Genomic DNA, 21,359 nt, shown 5'->3' with positions numbered 1-21,359 from the left:
TAGTATAGTATGTCGTATGTCCAAAGTCATAACATAGTATGTCAAAAATAGTATAGTATGTCGAAAAAGTCTCAAAAACATAGTATAGTATGTCGAAAACAGTCAACAAGTATGTCCAAAAAAGTCATAGCTTATGTCGAGCTTGTTGAAAAAGTCAAATAGTATGTCGAAAAAAAATAGTCAAAAAAAAAAAGGTTGATAGTATGTCAAAGTCAAAATGGTATGTCCAAAACTGTCATAGATAGTATGTCGAAAAAAGTCATTTTGAAAAAAAGTGTTTCTTATACTATATAAAAAAAAAAAAAAAAGTAGATGAAAAAAAAAGCATACTATAGTATCCAGCTCTCCTCCAGCCTGGACATACATAGTATGCAAAAAAGCAAAAAAATGTTTCAAAAATTGGAAAAAAGTTACATTATATTCTGGTTCGATGCATTGAGTTTTTCTTAAATAAAAAAAAAATGTAACAATTAGTAAGTTAAAAAAGTCAAAAAAAAAAAGTTCATACTATAGTATGTCGAAAAAATAGTATGTAAAAAAAAGGTCAAATAGTATGTCGAAAAAAAAAAAAAGTCATACTATAGTATGTCGAAAAAAAAAAAGTCATACTATAGTATGTCGAAAAAAAAAAAAAGTCAAAAAAAAAAAGTCATAAAAAAAAGTCAAAAAAAAGTTATACTATAGTATGTCGAAAAAAAAAAAAAATAGTATGTATGTCCAAAACTGTCATAGCATAGTATGTCGAAAAAAATTGAAAAAAAAAAACTGTCATACTATAGTATGTCGAAAAAAAAAAAGTCAAAAAAAAAGGTCATACTATAGTATGTCGAAAAAAAGTAAAAAAAAAAAAAAAAATACTATAGTATGTCGAAAAAGTCATAGTATGGTATGTCAAAAACTGTCATAGCATAGATGTCGAAAAAAAAAAAAAGTCATACTTTAGTATGTCGAAAAAATGTCAAAAAAAAATTGAAAAAAAGTCAAATTATGTCGAAAAAAAAAAAAAAGGTTATACTATAGTATGTCATACTATAGTATGTCGAAAAAAGTAAAAAAAAAAAAAAAGGTTATACTATAGTATGTCGAAAAAGTCATAGTATGGTATGTCCAAAACTGTCATAGCATAGTATGTCGAAAAAAAAATGAAAAAAAAGTCATACTATAGTATGTCGAAAAAAGTCAAAAAAAGGGTCATACTATAGTATGTCGAAAAAAGTAAAAAAAAAGGTTATACTATAGTATGTCGAAAAAGTCATAGTATGGTATGTCAAAAACTGTCATAGCATAGTATGTCGAAAAAATAGTATGGTATGTCAAAAACTGTCATATAGTATAGTATCTAAAAAAAAAGTTAGTATGTCGAAAAAAAAGTCAAAAAAAGGTAAATTGAAAAAAGTCATACTATATGTATGTCGAAAAATACTATAGTATGTCGAAAAAAGTAAAACAAAAGGTTATACTATAGTATGTCGAAAAGGTTGTTTGTTCGATCCTCATGAGATTTGAATTTTTTGACTCAAAACACCAAGTGTTGAAATCAAAACCTCGACAAAAACCAGTCAAGCCTCTCAGACAGAATAGCTCAAAGTGATAAATGCCTCTCTGGCAAACCTAAGGTTATTGGTTCGATTCCTCGTGTGCTGCAAGGACCAACACCCCAAGTGATGAAGTCAAAATCCCAACCAAACATGTGATACTCCTCTCAGATTGAATAGCTCAGAGTGATGGTAGACTGGTTAGAATCCACGAGGTTGTGTGTTCGAATCTTGCAAGGTGCTTTGACTTTTAAAGTCTTACGACCCAAAGAGAAAAAATCCAAACTTCTAAGAAACAATGAATATATATATCAGAGATGTAATTGCTCACGGTGATAGATGAATGGACAGCAGTCCAAAGGTTGTGTGTTTGAATCTTGCCAGACACTTTTAAAGTCTTACGGCCCAAAGAGAAAAAGTCAAAAGATCTACGAAACATAGAACATGTATCGGAGATGGAATAGCTCACAGTGATAGATGAATGGACAGGAGTCCAAAGGTTGTGTGTTCAAATCTTGCCAGACACTTTTAAAGTCTTACGGCCCAAAGAGAAAAAGTCGATAGGAGAGGGGCTAGGATGCCGGTGGTTGTGGGTTTGAGTCTTGCGTCGGGCCAGGTTGTTTTAAGGTCTTACATGCAATGGCAATGGCAAATAAGCGCGGAGACAAGTCAAGAGTGTCGGGGCCCATGGGTGAGGGCGATAGGAGAGGGACTGGGATGCCGGAGGTTGTGGGTTTGAGTCTTGCGTCGGGCCAGGGTGTTTTAAGGTCTTACATGAAATGGCAATGGCAAATAAGCGCGGAGACAAGTCAAGAGTGTCGGGGCCCATGGGTGAGGGCGATAGGAGAGGGGTTGGAATGCCGGTGGTTGTGGGTTTGAGTCTTGCGTCGGGCCAGGGTGTTTTAAGGTCTTACAAGCAATGGCAAGGCCAAATATACCAGGACAGGGGTGAGGAGCGTGAGGAAGAATGGCTCAGGTGGATGGCGACGGGCTTACATCCCGTAGGGTTGGGGGTTCGATCCTTATGCGGGCAACAAGTTTTCGGGTCCGACTTGCAATGAAGAGGTTAAATATACCAAAACACAGTTAAAGAGTGTGAGGAAGAATGGCTCAGGTGGATGGGTGACGGGCTGACATCCCGTAGATTGTGGGTTCGATTCTTATTTTTGAGATCCGACTTGCGAGGACAAGGTTAAATACGCGCAGAGAAGAAGTCTAGATGCCAGTGAGGCTGTAGCACAGTGGGTAGGGTTCCCCTCAAAAGGAGCTGTCATATGAGTTGACCGTGCTGAGCGCGGGTTCAACTCCCCCACTGGCAGTCTCGAGTGCAATCACCGCGGAGGTGATGGTGGGGGCATACACCCCACCGTAGTCTTAGAGAGATATAAGTAAGGGTTCATAAGAACCGGCAGATATTTAATTGAATAATGCTAAATGACTGTAATGTAATGTAATGTAATGAATAGTGTAGCGAGAGGAGGAGTCAGTGGAAGGCAGGCGGCGATAGAGAGTGGCAGTGGGCGGCAGGTAGTGGAAGGCAGGGGGCGACAGAGAGTGGCAGTGGAAGGCAGGTGGCGATAGAGAGTGGAAGTTAGAGGGCGATAGAGAGTGGAAGATAGAGAGATAGATAGGGAAGATAGGGGATAGAGAGTGGCAGTGGAAGGGAGTGGAAGGCAGGTGGCGAGAGAGAGTGAGAGTGGAAGGGAGTGGAAGGCAGGGGGTGATGGAGAGTGGAGTGGAAGGCAGGGGGGAGGGAGGGAGTGGGAGGTGGAGTGGAGGAGGAGTGTGGAGTGTGAGTGGAGTGTGAGTGGAGTGTGGAGTGTGGAGTGGGGGGTAGGGGGAAGATGAGAGAGATAGGGGGAAGAGAGAGAGATAGGGGGAAGAGAGAGATAGGGGGAGAGGGAAGAGAGGGGGGAGGAGAAAAAGAATTATACATATTTAAGACACTTTGCTTTATAGCCAAATGATGCTTAAAGCAGTGTCTTAAATATGTATAATTCTTTTCTCTCCCCCCCCCTCTCTCTCTCCCCCCCCCTCTCTCTCTCTTCCCCTATCTCTCTCTTCTCCCCCTACCACCCCATCTTCCACTCTCACTCCACACACACTCACTCCACACACTCCACACACTCCACTCACTCCACACTCCTCCACTCCACTCCACCCCTCCTTCCACTCCACTCTCCATCGCCCCCTGCCTTCCACTCCCTTCCACTCTCACTCTCTATCGCCACCTGCTTCCACTCTCCACTCGCCCCTATCTTCCACTCTCTATCGCCCTCTATCTTCCACTCTTCCACTCCTATCCACTCCACTCTCTATCGCCACTTCTGCCTTCCACTTCCACTGCCACTCTCTGTCGCCCCCCACTGCCTTCCACTCCTTCCACTGCCACTCTCTATCGCCCCTATCTTCCACTCTCTATCGCCCTCTATCTTCCACTCTCTATCGCCCCCTGCCTTCCACTGACTCCTCCTCTCGCTACACTATTCATTACATTACATTACATTACAGTCATTTAGCATTATTCAATTAAATATCTGCCGGTTCTTATGAACCCTTACTTATATCTCTCTAAGACTACGGTGGGGTGTATGCCCCCACCATCACCTCCGCGGTGATTGCACTCGAGACTGCCAGTGGGGGAGTTGAACCCGCGCTCAGCACGGTCAACTCGAATGACAGCTCCCTATGAGGGGAACCCTACCCACTGTGCTACAGCCTCACTGGCATCTAGACTTCTTCTCTGCGCGTATTTAACCTTGTCCTCGCAAGTCGGATCTCAAAAATTGCCGCGCATAAGAATCGAACCCACAATCTACGGGATGTCAGCCCGTCGCCCATCCACCTGAGCCATTCTTCCTCACACTCTTTAACTGTGTTTTGGTATATTTAACCTCTTCATTGCAAGTCGGACCCGAAAACGTGTTGCCCGCATAAGGATCGAACCCACAACCTACGGGATGTCAGCCCGTCGCCATCCACCTGAGCCATTCTTCCTCACACTCCTCAACCCTGTCCTGGTATATTTGCCATTGCCATTGCATGTAAGACCTTAAAACACCCTGGCCCGACGCAAGACTCAAACCCACAACCACCTGCAACCCAGCCGCTCTCCTATCGCCCTCACCCATCGGCCCCGACACTCTTGACTTGTCTCCGCGCTTATTTGCCATTGCCATTGCATGTAAGACCTTAAAACACCCTGGCCCGACGCAAGACTCAAACCCACAACCACCGGCATCCTGGCCCCTCTCCTATCGACTTTTTCTCTTTGGGCCGTAAGACTTTAAAAGTCAAAGTGTCTGGCAAGATTCGAACACACAACCTTTGGACTCCTGTCCATTCAACTATCACTGTGAGCTATTCCATCTCCGATACATGTTCTATGTTTCGTAGATCTTTTGACTTTTTCTCTTTGGGCTGTAATACTTTAAAAGCCAAGGTGTCTGGCAAGATTCAAACACACAACCTTTGGACTGCTGTCCATTCATCTATCACCGTGAGCAATTACATCTCTGATATATATATTCATTGTTTCTTAGAAGTTTGGATTTTTTCTCTTTGGGTCGTAAGACTTTAAAAGTCGAAGCACCTTGCAAGATTCGAACACACAACCTCAGTGATCTATTACACTGAGCTATTTGATCTGAGAGGCTTGACTTGTGTTTGATTGAGGTTTTGACTTCATCACTTGGGGTGTTGGTCCTAAAAGTTCATATCATCTCATGAGTATTGAACCAACAACCTCAAACCTCTAAAGAAATCTATCTCTTTGAGCTATTCTGGCTTACAGGCTTGATTGTTCTTTTGGTACAGTTTTGTTGTCATCACTTGGGGTTTTGTTTCTAAAATTCTTAATAAAGTGAGGTTTGAACTAACAACCTTTTGGATTCAAACCAGTCTTTCATCTCTATGAGCTATTTTACCCCTTTTTGATGTAGATTTTGTTTCCTTAACTTGGTTTGTTGGGCCTAAAAATGAACTGCAGCTCAGGATTGAACCAATAACCTCATGTTTTCCAACCAGTCATCCATCACCCTGAGCTATTTGATCTGAGAGGCTTGACTTGTGTTTGATTGAGGTTTTGACTTCATCACTTGGGGTGTTGATCCTAAAAATCCATTGCAGATCATTAAAAGTCATACTATAGAATGCCATAAAAGGTTATAATATAGCATGCTTTAAAAAAAAAGGCACATTATTGGACATACCGTTGTCGGCAGCGACCCATCGTCTTCCAGTCGGATTTGAACCCTTGTACGCATAACCTCTCCTGCTCTTCATCCGTGCCTTTATCTCCCTCACCCAACCGCTCAGACAAACCACCCCGCTCTACTCCGAACATATACTCACCAAAAAACCTGTATCTCTCACAACAAGGGCTACTGTTTCCCAAAATTTGGACCCACTTCAACCCACAACCACCTGTCATTTCAAACAAATCCAATAAAGTCCAACACAAAGCACGGGTATGTCCAATAAAGTCCAACACAAAGTCACAGTACGGTATGTCCAATAAAGTCCAACACAAAGTCACAGTCCAACACAAAGTCACAGGTATGTCCAAAAGTCCAAAACAAAAGTCACAGTACGGTATGTCCAATAAAGTCCAATAAAGTCAACAAAACAGTCACAATAAAGTACAGTATGTATGTCCAATAAAGTCCAACACAAAGTCACAGTATGTCGGTATGTCCAAAAAGTCCAACACAAAAAGTCACAGTACGGTATGTCCAATAAAGTCAAGTACGTATGTCCAAACACAAAGTCAAACGGTATCCAGTAACAGTATGTCCAATAAAGTCCAACACAAAAAAAGTCCACACAAAGTACGGTATGTCCAGTAAAGTCCAACACAAAGTCACAGTACGGTATAAAAGTCCAACACAAAGTCACATAGTACGGTATGTCCAGTAAAGTCCAACACAAAGCCACAGTACGGTATAAAGTCCCAACAAAAGCCACAGTAAATGTCCAAAAGTCAACAAAAGTCAGTACGTGTCGAGTAAAGTCCAACAGTATGTATGTCCAGTAAAGTCCAACACAAAGTCACAGTACGGTATGTCCAGACAGCAAAGTCACATAGTACGGTTGTCCAGTAAAGTCCAACACAAAGCCACAGTACGGTTTGTCCAGTAAAGTCCAACAAGTCAAAGTACAGTAACAGTCGGTATGTCCAGTAAAGTCCAACAAAAGCCAGCGGTCAGTAAAGTCCAACAGTTAAAGTCACAGTACGGTTGAGACAGTCTTATTGACTTGCTTGACTTTATTCACTGACATTTTTCTGACCTGGTGTTTCTTATGTCCAACACAAAGCCACAGTGGTATCTCCAGCTGCTCCTCCAGCCTGGACGAATAGAAGCAAAGCAAAAAAATGTTTCACAGCTGTTGGAATTTACATTATACTTCTGGTTCAATGCATTGAGGTTTTTCTTATAATAAAAGTTGTAACAATTAGTTAAGTTAGCTCAGTCAAAAAATACTATATTGACTTGCTTGACTACTACTACATGTCGAATAAAGTCATTATGTCAAAAAGTCATAGTATGAACCGTATGTCAAAAAAGTCCTCCAGCCTGGATAGAATGCAAAGCAAAAAAATGTTTCACGCTGTTGGAATTTACATTATACTTCTGGTTCGATGCATTGAGGTTTTTCTTATAATAAAAGTTGTAACAATTAAGTTAGTCTATAGTATGTCAAAAAAAAAAACGTCATACTATAGTATGTCGAAAAAGTCAAAAAAGTCATACTATAGTATGTCGAAAAAAATGGTATGTCAAAAACTGTCATACATAGTATGTCATACTATAGTAAAAGTATAAAAAAAAAAAAAGTCATACTATAGTATGTCGAAAAAAAAAAAAAACAATTAGCTAGTAAACAGTGAAAAAAGTCATACTATAAAAAAAAAAAATACTATAGTATGTCGAAAAAAGTCAAAAAAAAAAGTCATACTACCTAGTATGTTTCGATGCAAAAAAGTCTTAGATCTTATGTCAAAAACTGTCATAGCTATAGTATGTTAGAAAAAGTCAAAAAAAACTCATAGCATAGTATGTCGAAAAAAAAAATACTATAGTATGTCGAAAAAGTCAAAAAAATACTATAGTCATACTATAGTATGTCGAAAAAAGTCAAAAAAAAAAGTTTATGTCACTATAGTATGTCGAAAAAAGTCAAAATGGTAAAAAAAGTCATAGTTATAGTATGTCAAAAAAAAAAAAAAGTCATACTATAGTATGTCGAAAAAAAAAAAGTCAAAAAAAAAAAACTGTCATACTATAGTATGTCGAAAAAAAAAGTCATAATTGTATGTCCAAAACTGTCATAGTATAGTATGTCGAAAAAAAAAAAAGTCATACTATGTAGTATGTCAAAAAAAGTAAAAAAAAAGTCATACTATAGTATGTCGAAAAAAAAAAAAAAAAAGGTTATACTATAGTATGTCGAAAAATAGTATGGTATGTCAAAACTGTCATAGCATAGTATGTCGAAAAAAATTGTCATACTATAGTATGTCCAAAAATACTATAGTATGTCGAAAAAAAAAAAAAAAATATATATGTCGAAAAAAAAGTCAAAAAAAAAAAAAGTCATACTATAGTATGTCGAAGTCAAAAAAAAGTCAAATGGTATGTCCAAAACTGTCATAGCATAGTATGTCGAAAAAAAAAAAGTCATACTATAGTATGTCAAAAAATAGTATGTCAAAAAAGTGTCATACTATAGTATGTCGAAAAAAAAAGTATAGTATAGTATGTCGAAAAAAAAAAAGTCATAGTATGTCGAAAAAGTCATAGTATGTATGTCATAGCAAAAAAAAGTCATACTTTATAGTAAAAAATAGTCAAAAAAATTGAAAAAAAAAAGTCATACTATAGTATGTCGAAAAAATAGTAAAAAAAAAAAAAGGTTATACTATAGTATGTCGAAAAAGTCATAGTATGGTATGTCCAAAACTGTCATAGCATAGTATGTCGAAAAAAATTGAAAAAAAAAAGTCATACTATAGTATGTCATAGAAAAAAAAAAAAAAAAGTCAAAAAAAAAAAAAAAAAAGTCATACTATAGTATGTCGAAAAAAGTAAAAAAAAAAGGTTATACTATAGTATGTCGAAAAAGTCATAGTATGGTATGTCAAAAACTGTCATAGCATAGTATGTCGAAAAAAAAAAAAAAGTCATAGTATGGTCAAAAACTGTATAGCATAGTATGTCGAAAAAAAAAAAAAAAATGTCAAAAAAAAAGTCATAGTCAAAAACTTCATAGAAAAAAAAATTGAAAAAAAGTCATACTATAGTATGTCGAAAAAAGTAAAAAAAAAGGTTATACTATAGTATGTCGAAAAGGTTGTTTGTTCGATCCTCATGAGATTTGAATTTTTTGACTCAAAACACCAAGTGTTGAAATCAAAACCTCGACCAAAAACCAGTCAAGCCTCTCAGACAGAATAGCTCAAAGTGATAAATGCCTCTCTGGCAAACCTAAGGTTATTGGTTCGATTCCTCGTGTGCTGCAAGGACCAACACCCCAAGTGATGAAGTCAAAATCCCAACCAAACATGTGATACTCCTCTCAGATTGAATAGCTCAGAGTGATGGTAGACTGGTTAGAATCCACGAGGTTGTGTGTTCGAATCTTGCAAGGTGCTTTGACTTTTAAAGTCTTACGACCCAAAGAGAAAAAATCCAAACTTCTAAGAAACAATGAATATATATATCAGAGATGTAATTGCTCACGGTGATAGATGAATGGACAGCAGTCCAAAGGTTGTGTGTTTGAATCTTGCCAGACACTTTTAAAGTCTTACGGCCCAAAGAGAAAAGTCAAAAGATCTACGAAACATAGAACATGTATCGGAGATGGAATAGCTCACAGTGATAGATGAATGGACAGGAGTCCAAAGGTTGTGTGTTCAAATCTTGCCAGACACTTTTAAAGTCTTACGGCCCAAAGAGAAAAAGTCGATAGGAGAGGGGCTAGGATGCCGGTGGTTGTGGGTTTGAGTCTTGCGTCGGGCCAGGTTGTTTTAAGGTCTTACATGCAATGGCAATGGCAAATAAGCGCGGAGACAAGTCAAGAGTGTCGGGGCCCATGGGTGAGGGCGATAGGAGAGGGACTGGGATGCCGGAGGTTGTGGGTTTGAGTCTTGCGTCGGGCCAGGGTGTTTTAAGGTCTTACATGAAATGGCAATGGCAAATAAGCGCGGAGACAAGTCAAGAGTGTCGGGGCCCATGGGTGAGGGCGATAGGAGAGGGGTTGGAATGCCGGTGGTTGTGGGTTTGAGTCTTGCGTCGGGCCAGGGTGTTTTAAGGTCTTACAAGCAATGGCAATGCCAAATATACCAGGACAGGGTTGAGGAGCGTGAGGAAGAATGGCTCAGGTGGATGGCGACGGGCTGACATCCCGTAGGTTGTGGGTTCGATCCTTATGCGGGCAACAAGTTTTCGGGTCCGACTTGCAATGAAGAGGTTAAATATACCAAAACACAGTTAAAGAGTGTGAGGAAGAATGGCTCAGGTGGATGGGTGACGGGCTGACATCCCGTAGATTGTGGGTTCGATTCTTATTTTTGAGATCCGACTTGCGAGGACAAGGTTAAATACGCGCAGAGAAGAAGTCTAGATGCCAGTGAGGCTGTAGCACAGTGGGTAGGGTTCCCCTCATAGGGAGCTGTCATTCGAGTTGACCGTGCTGAGCGCGGGTTCAACTCCCCCACTGGCAGTCTCGAGTGCAATCACCGCGGAGGTGATGGTGGGGGCATACACCCCACCGTAGTCTTAGAGAGATATAAGTAAGGGTTCATAAGAACCGGCAGATATTTAATTGAATAATGCTAAATGACTGTAATGTAATGTAATGTAATGAATAGTGTAGCGAGAGGAGGAGTCAGTGGAAGGCAGGCGGCGATAGAGAGTGGCAGTGGGCGGCAGGTAGTGGAAGGCAGGGGGCGATAGAGAGTGGCAGTGGAAGGCAGTGGAAGGCAGGTGGCGATAGAGAGTGGAAGATAGAGGGCGATAGAGAGTGGAAGATAGGGGGCGATAGAGAGGGAAGATAGATAGAGAGTGGAAGATGGAAGGGATGGAGGCAGGGAAGGGAGTGGAGGCAGTGGAGTGGAGGGAGGGAAGGCAGGGGAGTGGAGGGAGTGGAAGGCAGGGGCGATGGAGAGGGAGGGGAAGGGGGGGAGAGTGGAGTGAGAGTGGAGTGAGTGTGGAGTGAGAGTGGAGTGTGGAGTGTGGAGTGAGTGTGGAGTGGAGTGAGAGTGGAAGATGGGGAGGAGGGGAAGAGAGGATAGGGGGAAGAGAGAGATAGGGGGAAGAGAGAGAGAGGGGGAAGAGAGAGAGGGGGGAGGGGAGAAAAGAATTATACATATTTAAGACACTTTGCTTTATAGCCAAATGATGCTTGGCAGTGTCTTAAATATGTATAATTCTTTTCTCTCCTCCCCCTCTCTCTCTCCCTATCTCTCTCTTCCCCCTATCTCTCTCTTCCCCCTACCGCCCCATCTTCCACTCTCACTCCACTCCACACTCCACTCCACACTCCACACTCACTCCACTCACACTCCACACTCCACACTCCCACCGCCCCCTCCTTCCACTCCACTCCCACCCCATCCCCTCCTTCCACTCCACTCTCCATCGCCCCCTGCCTTCCACTCCCTTCCACTCTCACTCTCTATCGCCACCTGCCTTCCACTACCTTCCACTCCACTCTCTATCGCCCCCTATCTTCCACTCTCTATCGCCCTCTTCCACTCCACTCTCTATCCCACTATCTTCCACTCTCCATCTCCACTCTCTATCGCCCTCTGCTTCCACTCTCCTTCCACTGCCACTCCTACTGCCACTTCCACTCTGCCTCCCCTCCCCCTGCCTTCCACACCTGCCTGCCGCCCACTGCCACTCTCTATCGCCCCCTGCCTTCCACTGACTCCTCCTCTCGCTACACTATTCATTACATTACATTACATTACAGTCATTTAGCATTATTCAATTAAATATCTGCCGGTTCTTATGAACCCTTACTTATATCTCTCTAAGACTACGGTGGGGTGTATGCCCCCACCATCACCTCCGCGGTGATTGCACTCGAGACTGCCAGTGGGGGAGTTGAACCCGCGCTCAGCACGGTCAACTCAGATGACAGCTCCCTATGAGGGGAACCCTACCCACTGTGCTACAGCCTCACTGGCATCTAGACTTCTTCTCTGCGCGTATTTAACCTTGTCCTCGCAAGTCGGATCTCAAAAATTGCCGCGCATAAGAATCGTACCCACAATCTACGGGATGTCAGCCCGTCGCCCATCCACCTGAGCCATTCTTCCTCACACTCTTTAACTGTGTTTTGGTATATTTAACCTCTTCATTGCAAGTCGGACCCGAAAACTTGTTGCCCGCATAAGGATCGAACCCACAACCTACGGGATGTCAGCCCGTCGCCATCCACCTGAGCCATTCTTCCTCACACTCCTTAACCCTGTCCTGGTATATTTGGCATTGCCATTGCTTGTAAGACCTTAAAACACCCTGGCCCGACGCAAGACTCAAACCCACAACCACCGGCATCCCAGCCCCTCTCCTATCGGCCCCGACACTCTTGACTTGTCTCCGCGCTTATTTGCCATTGCCATTGCATGTAAGACCTTAAAACACCCTGGCCCGACGCAAGACTCAAACCCACAACCTCCGGCATCCCAGCCCCGGTCCTATCGCCCTCACCCATCGGCCCCGACACTCTTGACTTGTCTCCGCGCTTATTTGCCATTGCCATTGCATGTAAGACCTTAAAACACCCTGGCCCGACGCAAGACTCAAACCCACAACCACCGGCATCCTAGCCCCTCTCCTATCGACTTTTTCTCTTTGGGCCGTAAGACTTTAAAAGTCAAAGTGTCTGGCAAGATTCGAACACGCAACCTTTGGACTCCTGTCCATTCATCTATCACTGTGAGCTATTCCATCTCCGATACATGTTCTATGTTTCGTAGATCTTTTGACTTTTTCTCTTTGGGCCGTAAGACTTTAAAAGTCAAAGTGTCTGGCGAGATTCAAACACACAACCTTTGGACTGCTGTCCATTCATCTATCACCGTGAGCAATTACATCTCTGATATATATATTCATTGTTTCTTAGAAGTTTGGATTTTTTCTCTTTAAAAGTCAAAGCACCTTGCAAGATTCGAACACACAACCTCAGAGATTCCAACCAGTCATCCATCACCCTGAGCTATTTGATCATAGAGGCTTGACTTGTGTTTGATTGAGGTTTTGACTTCATCACTTGGGGTGTTGATCCTAAAAATCCATTGCAGATCATTAAAAGTCATAATATAGAATGCCATAAAAGGTTATAATATAGCATGCTTTAAAAAAAAGGCATAAGGAATTGAAAGTATATTATGCCATAAAAATGGAAATATAAAGGACTGAACACACAACCTCGTGGATTCTAACCAGTCTACCATCACTCTGAGCTATTCAATCTGAGAGGAGTATCACATGTTTGGTTGGGATTTTGACTTCATCACATTACTTTAACTTACTTACTTAGTCGGCCGCAACCCATTGTCTTCCAGTCGGATTTGAACCCTTGTACGCATAACCTCTCCTGCTCTTCATCCGTGCCTTTATCTCCCGCACCCAACCGCTCAGACAAACCACCCCGCTCTTCTCCCAACATATACACACCAAAAAACCTGTATCTCTCACAACAAGGGCTACTGTTTCCCAAAATTTGGACCCACTTCAACCCACAACCACCTGTCATTTCAAACAAATCGCAGCACGGTATGTCCAATGAAGTCCCACCAAAAGCCACAGTACGGTATGTCCAATAAAGTCCAACACAAAGTCACAGTACGGTATGTACGGCAAGTCCAGTAAAGTCCAACACAAAGTCCAGTAAAGTCCAACACAAAGTCGCAGTACGGTATGTCCAATAAAGTCCAAACAAAGTCAACATATGTCAACCAAAAGTCCAACACAAAGTCACAGATACGGTATGTCCAATACGGTATGTCCAATAAAGTCATAGTGCGGTATGTCCAATAAAGTCCAACACAAAGTCACAGTACGGTATGTCGAGTAAAGTCCAACAACAACACATAGTACAGTATGTCAAGTAAAGTCCAACAGCAACACATAGTACGGTATGTCCAGTAAAGTCCAACCAAAAGCCATAGTACGGTATGTCCAATAAAGTCCAACAGCAACACATAGTACGGTATGTCGAATACAGTCCAACAGTTAGCTAAGTTGAGACAGTTAGCTTATTGACTTGCTTTACTTTATTTTCTGACATTTTTCTAACCTGGTGTTTCCTGTGCTCGTCTTAGATCTTAGATGAACCTCCCTGTGGTAGCCTGGAGGACATAGAAGCAAAGCAAAAAAATGTTTTACGCTGATGGAATTTACATTATACTTCTGGTTCAATGCATTGAGGTTTTTCTTATAATAAAAGTTGTAACAATTAGTTAAGTTAGCAGTATGTCGAATAAAGTCATGGTATGTCGAAAAAGTCATAGTATAGTATGTCAAAAAGTCATAGTATAGAATGTCGAAAAATGTCGAAAAATGTCATAGTATAGTATGTCGAAAAAAGGTCATACTATAGTATGTCGAAAAAAGTTTAAAAAAAAGTCATACTATAGTATGTCGAAAAAAAGGTCATACTATAGTATGTCGAAAAATGTCAAAAAAAAATGTCATAGTATAGTATGTCGAAAAAAGTAAAACAAAATGTCATAGTATATGTCGAAAAAAAAAAAAAGTCATACTATAGTATGTCGAAAAAAGTAAAAAAAAATGTCATAGTATAATATGTCGAAAAAAGTTTATGTCGAAAAAAAAAAAAGTCATACTATAGTATGTCGAAAAAAAGGTCATACTATAGTATGTCGAAAAAAAAAAAAGTCATACTATAGTATGTCGAAAAAAGTAAAAAAAATTGTCATAGTATAATATGTCGAAAAAAGTTTAAAAAAAAAAAGTCATACTATAGTATGTTATGGTATGTCAAAAAATGTCATACTATAGTGTGTCGAATAAAGTCATAGTATGTCGAAAAAGTCATAGTATAGTATGTCAAAAAGTCATAGTATAGTATGTCGAAAAATGTCGAAAAATGTCATAGTATAGTATGTCGAAAAAATGTCAAAAAAAGTCATACTATAGTATGTCGAAAAAAGTTAAAAAAAATGTCATAGTATAAATGTCATACTATAGTATGTCGAAAAAAAAAAAAAAAAATGTCACTATAGTATGTCGAAAAAAGTCAAAAAAAAGTCATAGTATAGTATGTCGAAAAAAAAGTCATACTATAGTATGTCGAAAAATGTCAAAAAAAAATGTCAAAAACAATGTCATAGTATAGTATGTCAAAAAGTCATAGTACAGTATGTCGAAAAATGTCAAAAAAAAGTCATAGTATAGTATGTCGGAAAAAGTTAAAAAAAAAAGTCATACTATAGTATGTCGGAAAAAAAGTCATACTATAGTATGTCGAAAAATGTCATGGTATAGTATGTCGAAAAAAAGGTCATACTATAGTATGTCGAAAAAAAAAAAAGTCATACTATAGTATGTCGAAAAAAGTCAAAAAAAATGTCATACTATAGTATGTCGAAAAAAAGGTCATACTATAGTATGTCGAAAAATGTCATACTATAGTTTGTCGAAAAAAGTAAAAAAAAATGTCATAGTATATGTCGAAAAAAGTTAAAAAAAAGTCATACTATAGTATGTCGAAAAAAGTAAAAATAAATGTCATAGTATAATATGTCGAAAAAAGTTTAAAAAAAAGTCATAGTATGGTATGTCAAAAACTGTCAAAGTATAGTATGTCGAAAAAAGAAAAAGAAAAGGTCATACTATAGTATGTCGAAAAAAGTAAAAAAAAATGTCATAGTATAATATGTCGAAAAAAGTTTAAAAAAAAGGTCATACTATAGTATGTTGAAAAAAGTCAAAAAAAGTCATAGTATAGTATGTCGAAAAAAAAGTCATATTATAGTATGTCGAAAAAAAAAAAAGGTCATACTATAGTATGTCGAAAAATGTCAAAAACAATGTCATAGTATAGTATGTCAAAAAGTCATAGTACAGTATGTCGAAAAATGTCGAAAAATGTCATAGTATAGTATGTCGGAAAAAGTTAAAAAAAAAAGTCATACTATAGTATGTCGGAAAAAAAGTCATACTATAGTATGTCGAAAAATGTCATGGTATAGTATGTCGAAAAAAATGTCGAAAAAAAAAAAAAAAAAAAAGTCATACTATAGTATGTCGAAAAAAGTTAAAAAAAATGTCATACTATAGTATGTCGAAAAAGTCAAAAAAAAGGTTATACTATAGTATGTCAAAAAATGTCAAAAAAAAAAGTCATACTATAGTATGTCGAAAAATGTCATACTATAGTTTGTCGAAAAAAGTAAAAAAAAATGTCATAGTATATGTCGAAAAAAGTTAAAAAAAAAAAGTCATACTATAGTATGTCGAAAAAAAAAAAAAAGTCATAGTATAATATGTCGAAAAAAGTTTAAAAAAAAGTCATAGTATGGTATGTCAAAAACTGTCAAAGTATAGTATGTCGAAAAAAGAAAAAGAAAAGGTCATACTATAGTATGTCGAAAAAAGTAAAAAAAAATGTCATAGTATAATATGTCGAAAAAAGTTTAAAAAAAAGGTCATACTATAGTATGTTGAAAAAAGTCAAAAAAAGTCATAGTATAGTATGTCGAAAAAAAAGTCATATTATAGTATGTCGAAAAAAAAAAAAAAATGTCATACTATAGTATGTCGAAAAAAGTAAAAAAAAATGTCATAGTATAATATGTCGAAAAAAGTTAAAAAAAAATGTCATACTATAGTATGTCGAAAAAGTCATAGTATGGTATGTCAAAAAATGTCATACTATAGTATGTCGAATAAAGTCATAGTATGTCGAAAAAGTCATAGTATAGTATGTCAAAAAGTCACAGTATAGTATGTCGAAAAATGTCGAAAAATGTCATAGTATAGTATGTCGAAAAAAATGTCATACTATAGTATGTCAAAAAAAGTAAAAAAAAATGTCATAGTATAATATGTCGAAAAATGTCATAGTATAGTATGTCGAAAAATGTCATAGTATAGTATGTCGAAAAATGTCAAAAACAATGTCATAGTATAGTATGTCGAAAAAAGTAAAAAAAAAAAGTCATACTATAGTATGTCGAAAAATGTCATACTATAGTTTGTCGAAAAAAGTAAAAAAAAATGTCATAGTATATGTCGAAAAAAGTTTTTAAAAAAAGGTCATACTATAGTATGTTGAAAAAAAAAAAAGTCATACTATAGTATGTCGAAAAAAGTCAAAAAAAATGTCATAGTATAATATGTCGAAAAAAGTCAAAAAAAATGTCATAGTATAATATGTCGAAAAAATGTCATAGTATAGTATGTCGAAAAAAATTATAAAAAAAGGTCATAGTATAGCATGTCGAATAAATTCGAAAAATAAAACCAGACCATAGTATGTCGAAAAAGTCTTTTTCACTTTACTTTACCTACTTTACTTACTTTACCTACTTAACCTACTTCACTTTACTTACCTTACTAACTAAACCACTTTACTGAATATGGTGGGACAGGCACAGGGTTGGTGGTTCAGTCCCCCACTGATTAGAGATCTGTGTGAATGGGTGAATGATATGTAATATAAGCTTTGAGCTACTGATTGTAAGTTGCTTTGGATAAAAGCGTCTGCTAAATGTAAATGTAATGATCTATTTTTGTTCTCTCAGGCTAAAGAACTGCAGACTCTTCACAACCTGCGCAAACTCTTCGTTCAGGACCTCACCACGCGGGTCAAGAAGGTATATCACCTTCCTCTGGTTGTTTTATTGTCAATCATCTGAAAGTTAACATTAAACCTGTGCTCTGTTTTTTTTCAATCTTTATTAAAGAGTGCAGAGCTGGACTGTGAGGAAGGACTTGGCAACGTGGCCCAGAAACAGAAGATCTCCTTCCTGGAAAACAACTTGGAGCAGCTCACCAAAGTCCACAAGCAGGTAAAATAATCTAACTAAATATTATACAAGAAATAAGACATTAAATATGCAAAACAAAAAAGAAATGTGGAGCAATCATGTTCTATTATAGAGACAAGTCTATTTTTCTCCACAAGTGATGGAAGTATTCACATCCTTTACTTAAGTAAAATTAGCAGTAATGTAAAAATACTATCAAACAAGTAAATATAACAAAATGTACTAACACAATAAGAAGTCATTATAAGTGTTTTAATGCATAGTTAGATTGGAAAAAAACTAAAGCATTAACACTATATTTAATAATAAAGGACATACTTGAGTACAATGTACCTTTCAGCTGGTTCGAGACAACGCGGACCTTCGCTGCGAGCTGCCCAAGCTGGAGAAGCGTCTGCGGGCCACGGCGGAGCGGGTCAAAGCCCTGGAGAATGCCCTGAAGGAGGCCAAGGAGAACGCCATGAGGGACCGCAAGCGCTACCAGCAGGAGGTGGACCGCATCAAAGAGGCCGTCCGGGCCAAGAACATGGCCAGGAGGGGGTTCTCTGCACAGATTGGTGAGCTGACAGTCAAGATTCAAGACTTCAATAGAAGGGAAATAATAAATATGTTACTGAATATTTTCTTTTTTTTGTTTGTACCTCAGCAAAGCCCATCCGACCAGGCCATCATCCACTGTCATCCCCCATCAGCAGAGCCGGAGCCGTCTATGCCCACAACTAAAACAAGCAAGTTTACCATGTGAGTTATGTATTTTGCATCTAAAGTTCAAATGTTTTTATATATTTGTTCATTTCCTTTTGCTTTTATTAATATAAAGATGTATACGTTTTACTTGTGGAGAGAGGACAGGTTGATGATTATCATGAATCCAGAAATTTCATTCAAGCTTTGTTTCTACTTGCAAACAGACCATAAATAACTGAAGCATGCCCATTGCCCCACCTGGAACCACAAGCCCCGCCCCTCCTATTGGAGCACCAATGGGAGGCCATCACCACAGACTGTCACCGCTCAGAGCAGCAACATCCCTACTGTATATACTATTACTGAGGTGTAAACATATTTCATTTGCTGAATGTAGACATCAGAGGCCTCATTTAGAAAATAGCCCAAATTGGCTTTCAGAAAAAAGTTATATAAACCAATTTTCTGTAATTCTTCTAATTTCATTCATATTTATGCATTCTGTTGCATAATTACAACAAACAATCAACAAATGAGGCCCTGATGGAGACAGAAATGAGAAGTTTACCAGCTGAATTGTTGCATTATTTTGATTGTGAAATAGGACTGTGAGGCTCGAAGAGCCAGGAGGAGCAGGTAGATCTTTAGGGTTCTTTAGGGTAATACTTCAACTTAAACCAGCATTCATTCATTTAAAGGAAAAGTTGATATTTTGGGAGCAAGCTTCTTGTGGAGACTTAGATGATAACATGTATACCAATCAATATGAAGAGAGGTATAATACTTTTTGTTATTGTTGTAGTTTTTGTCCCTTTTTTTCTACATTTGCCCAGTTACCTCTTTTGTCTCCCGACAGGTGACAATCAGGAAAAATCAATCCCCTGGTGACATGTGTTTCAGTATGAAGCATTCATAATTAAACTGTTTTAATGACTGGAGGCTTCAAAAAATCATAATTGACATTATTTTTATAGTTCTTTTTTCTTAGTTGTTGTGATTTACTTTATCTGTAAGTAAGTCCTGCAGTGACACTGACCAGCCAATCAGGCGTTCTTGGGACTTAGAACAGTACTAAAGTCAGGTTTTTTAATGTTATCATAGAAGACTTAAGCAGGAACAGGAAAGCCTCTCTCCAAATCTTTAATTTTAAGGGTCAAATAGTCTTGTAGTTTTGCACTCACTCTTTAAAGCTCCTGATCAACCAATCAGAGACCTTAAAAGACACAGAGATAATGACGGACTCATGAATTTCCCCTTGAACAATCCTAGAAAAGTCTGTTTTTCCACTCTGCCACACCTTGTGCCTTTAGAAAAACACCAGAACTTCTATATTATTTAACACCTTGTGAGGGTTTAGCAGAATAACTTCCACTTCCTAAATTGAAAGCTAAAGATTGTAATCGATAAAACCCCTTTTACCCTTTAATCAAAGATGTATTAGATGTCTGTGCTGCTTCGTCTTCGTGCTGCCAGTTTAGCATGTTTTTGAATGCATAAATATTATCTCAAGATTATATTTTGAGCGATGATACAAAAGGGCAACTTTCTAGGCAACAAGAGTTTCAGTTTGTGAAACAATATCAGCACTCTGAGCCTGATTATCAGCGTCTTTATTTGATGTTCGATCGTTCTGAGAGAGCTGCAGTCCCACATGGTGAATAAATGAATGTACCTGCATGGACTAGAGCTTGTGTTAAAGGCATGCTCAGGGAGGACGAACACCGTGCATTTACCTCATAACAATGTACTTTTTGTTTTGCAAAATGGTTTTCAGTTGTTTGTTTTAGCTGTGGCATCATATCTCTGAATAAACCTACAACTGATGCAATTAAAGCTTATATTAATCTAGAACACTCTTTTATCTTGTTTTTTTTGTTCCAAAAAAAGAAGGACTTTCAGATGATCTTGTCTTGATATAATCTTTAATCGCTATACATATATTTCCCTCTGTAACATTGCACATTATCATCATCATCATCATCATCATCAGTTTTGGACGGAACAGACAGATGTGGTATTTTGGTCAGGTCACAAGTAAATTAATAAAAATAACAAATAATAGAAAAATCTTCTTCACACAATCACATAAAGTTCCACATATTGAATACAACAATGTAACAGGACGGTTAAACCATTGTATCTGTACAAATAGATTTTCACGTTGTTTTTTTACACATAATTCACATACTTTATGATATTACTCCACTTTTGGCCCAAAAAAACCCCAGGTTCTCCGAGTCTTTAAAGGTTCCCAAGAGTGACGATGCTAATTTGTAAGTTTCTCCAAACCTGGGTCAAATATTACATTTTTAGAGCATTATCTGTTTGCTGTGTTTTATTTATCCCAAATGCAGTTAATATTAATCCCTATAAATAGTATTTGTCCCAGGTGTTGTCTTTTTAAAGTTCAATAAGTTCCTATTTCTCTCACATTCATGGTGTTGTTGGCGGACAAAATTTATGTTCTAACGCCAACAAACTGCACATTTTTACTGCAGAGGAAAATGAAATCAGCTGACCGTCACAAACACTCTGGTAAACATCGAGGTTAGGGCCGGGTTTTTCTCAAAGAGCACCTTTTGACTAAGCTCACGGAAGAGAAGTCCATGTCCACAGTAATGCAGATAAAGACGTCCTATGTGGTATTTATTTTCTATACTGGAAAATCTGAATAATAGAAACGTGTTCTAAACTGTAGGGTTTGTTACCTGAATTTCACTTTTAAGTCATTTCTTAAAACTTATTTACATACAAATGCACTTTGATCAATGTTGCATAACTTTTAAACTGTTTCAAATAGTTTATAATATGTTTTTTTGTTTGCCAATATTAGTTTGGCTTGCAAAGGACTTTGTATCTTTGTTTTGATGTTCTTTAACTTAGTCATGAAGGTGTCCTTCCATCCGTCATGGTCATGTGGGTCTGATGAGGCGATTTAAACTACTGTTATTGGATATTTATATTAGAAGTTAGGTGACGCTAATTCTGCAGTCAGATGCAATTAAAACACTGCAGAAGAATTATGATGTAATTAAACATCTGCAAACAAAGCCAGGACTAAATTTCAATAAGTCAGAGGACTCCAATGGGGTGTCTATTTGATG

At 38.3% G+C, this 21,359-nt stretch overlaps 1 protein-coding gene across 1 annotated transcript in view; it reads left to right on the top strand.

The window, feature by feature from the left end:
- The window catches only part of LOC129111885 (kinesin heavy chain-like), a 42,666-nt gene extending 24,097 nt beyond the window's left edge, over positions 1-18,569 (top strand). Inside the window, exons 22-26 of the mRNA XM_054624036.1 lie at positions 17,323-17,394; positions 17,485-17,589; positions 17,909-18,125; positions 18,215-18,309; positions 18,480-18,569. Coding sequence (XP_054480011.1) covers positions 17,323-17,394; positions 17,485-17,589; positions 17,909-18,125; positions 18,215-18,291 — 471 coding nt within the window. The 3' untranslated portion in view covers positions 18,292-18,309; positions 18,480-18,569. The remainder of the gene's footprint in view (positions 1-17,322; positions 17,395-17,484; positions 17,590-17,908; positions 18,126-18,214; positions 18,310-18,479) is intronic.
- The last annotated feature ends 2,790 nt before the right edge of the window (positions 18,570-21,359 follow it).

Source organism: Anoplopoma fimbria, chromosome 22, assembly GCF_027596085.1.
Source record: "Anoplopoma fimbria isolate UVic2021 breed Golden Eagle Sablefish chromosome 22, Afim_UVic_2022, whole genome shotgun sequence".
Taxonomy (NCBI): domain Eukaryota; kingdom Metazoa; phylum Chordata; class Actinopteri; order Perciformes; family Anoplopomatidae; genus Anoplopoma; species Anoplopoma fimbria.
The sequence above is the reverse complement of the archived record's forward strand: the minus strand, read 5'-3'. Positions and strand labels throughout refer to the sequence as shown.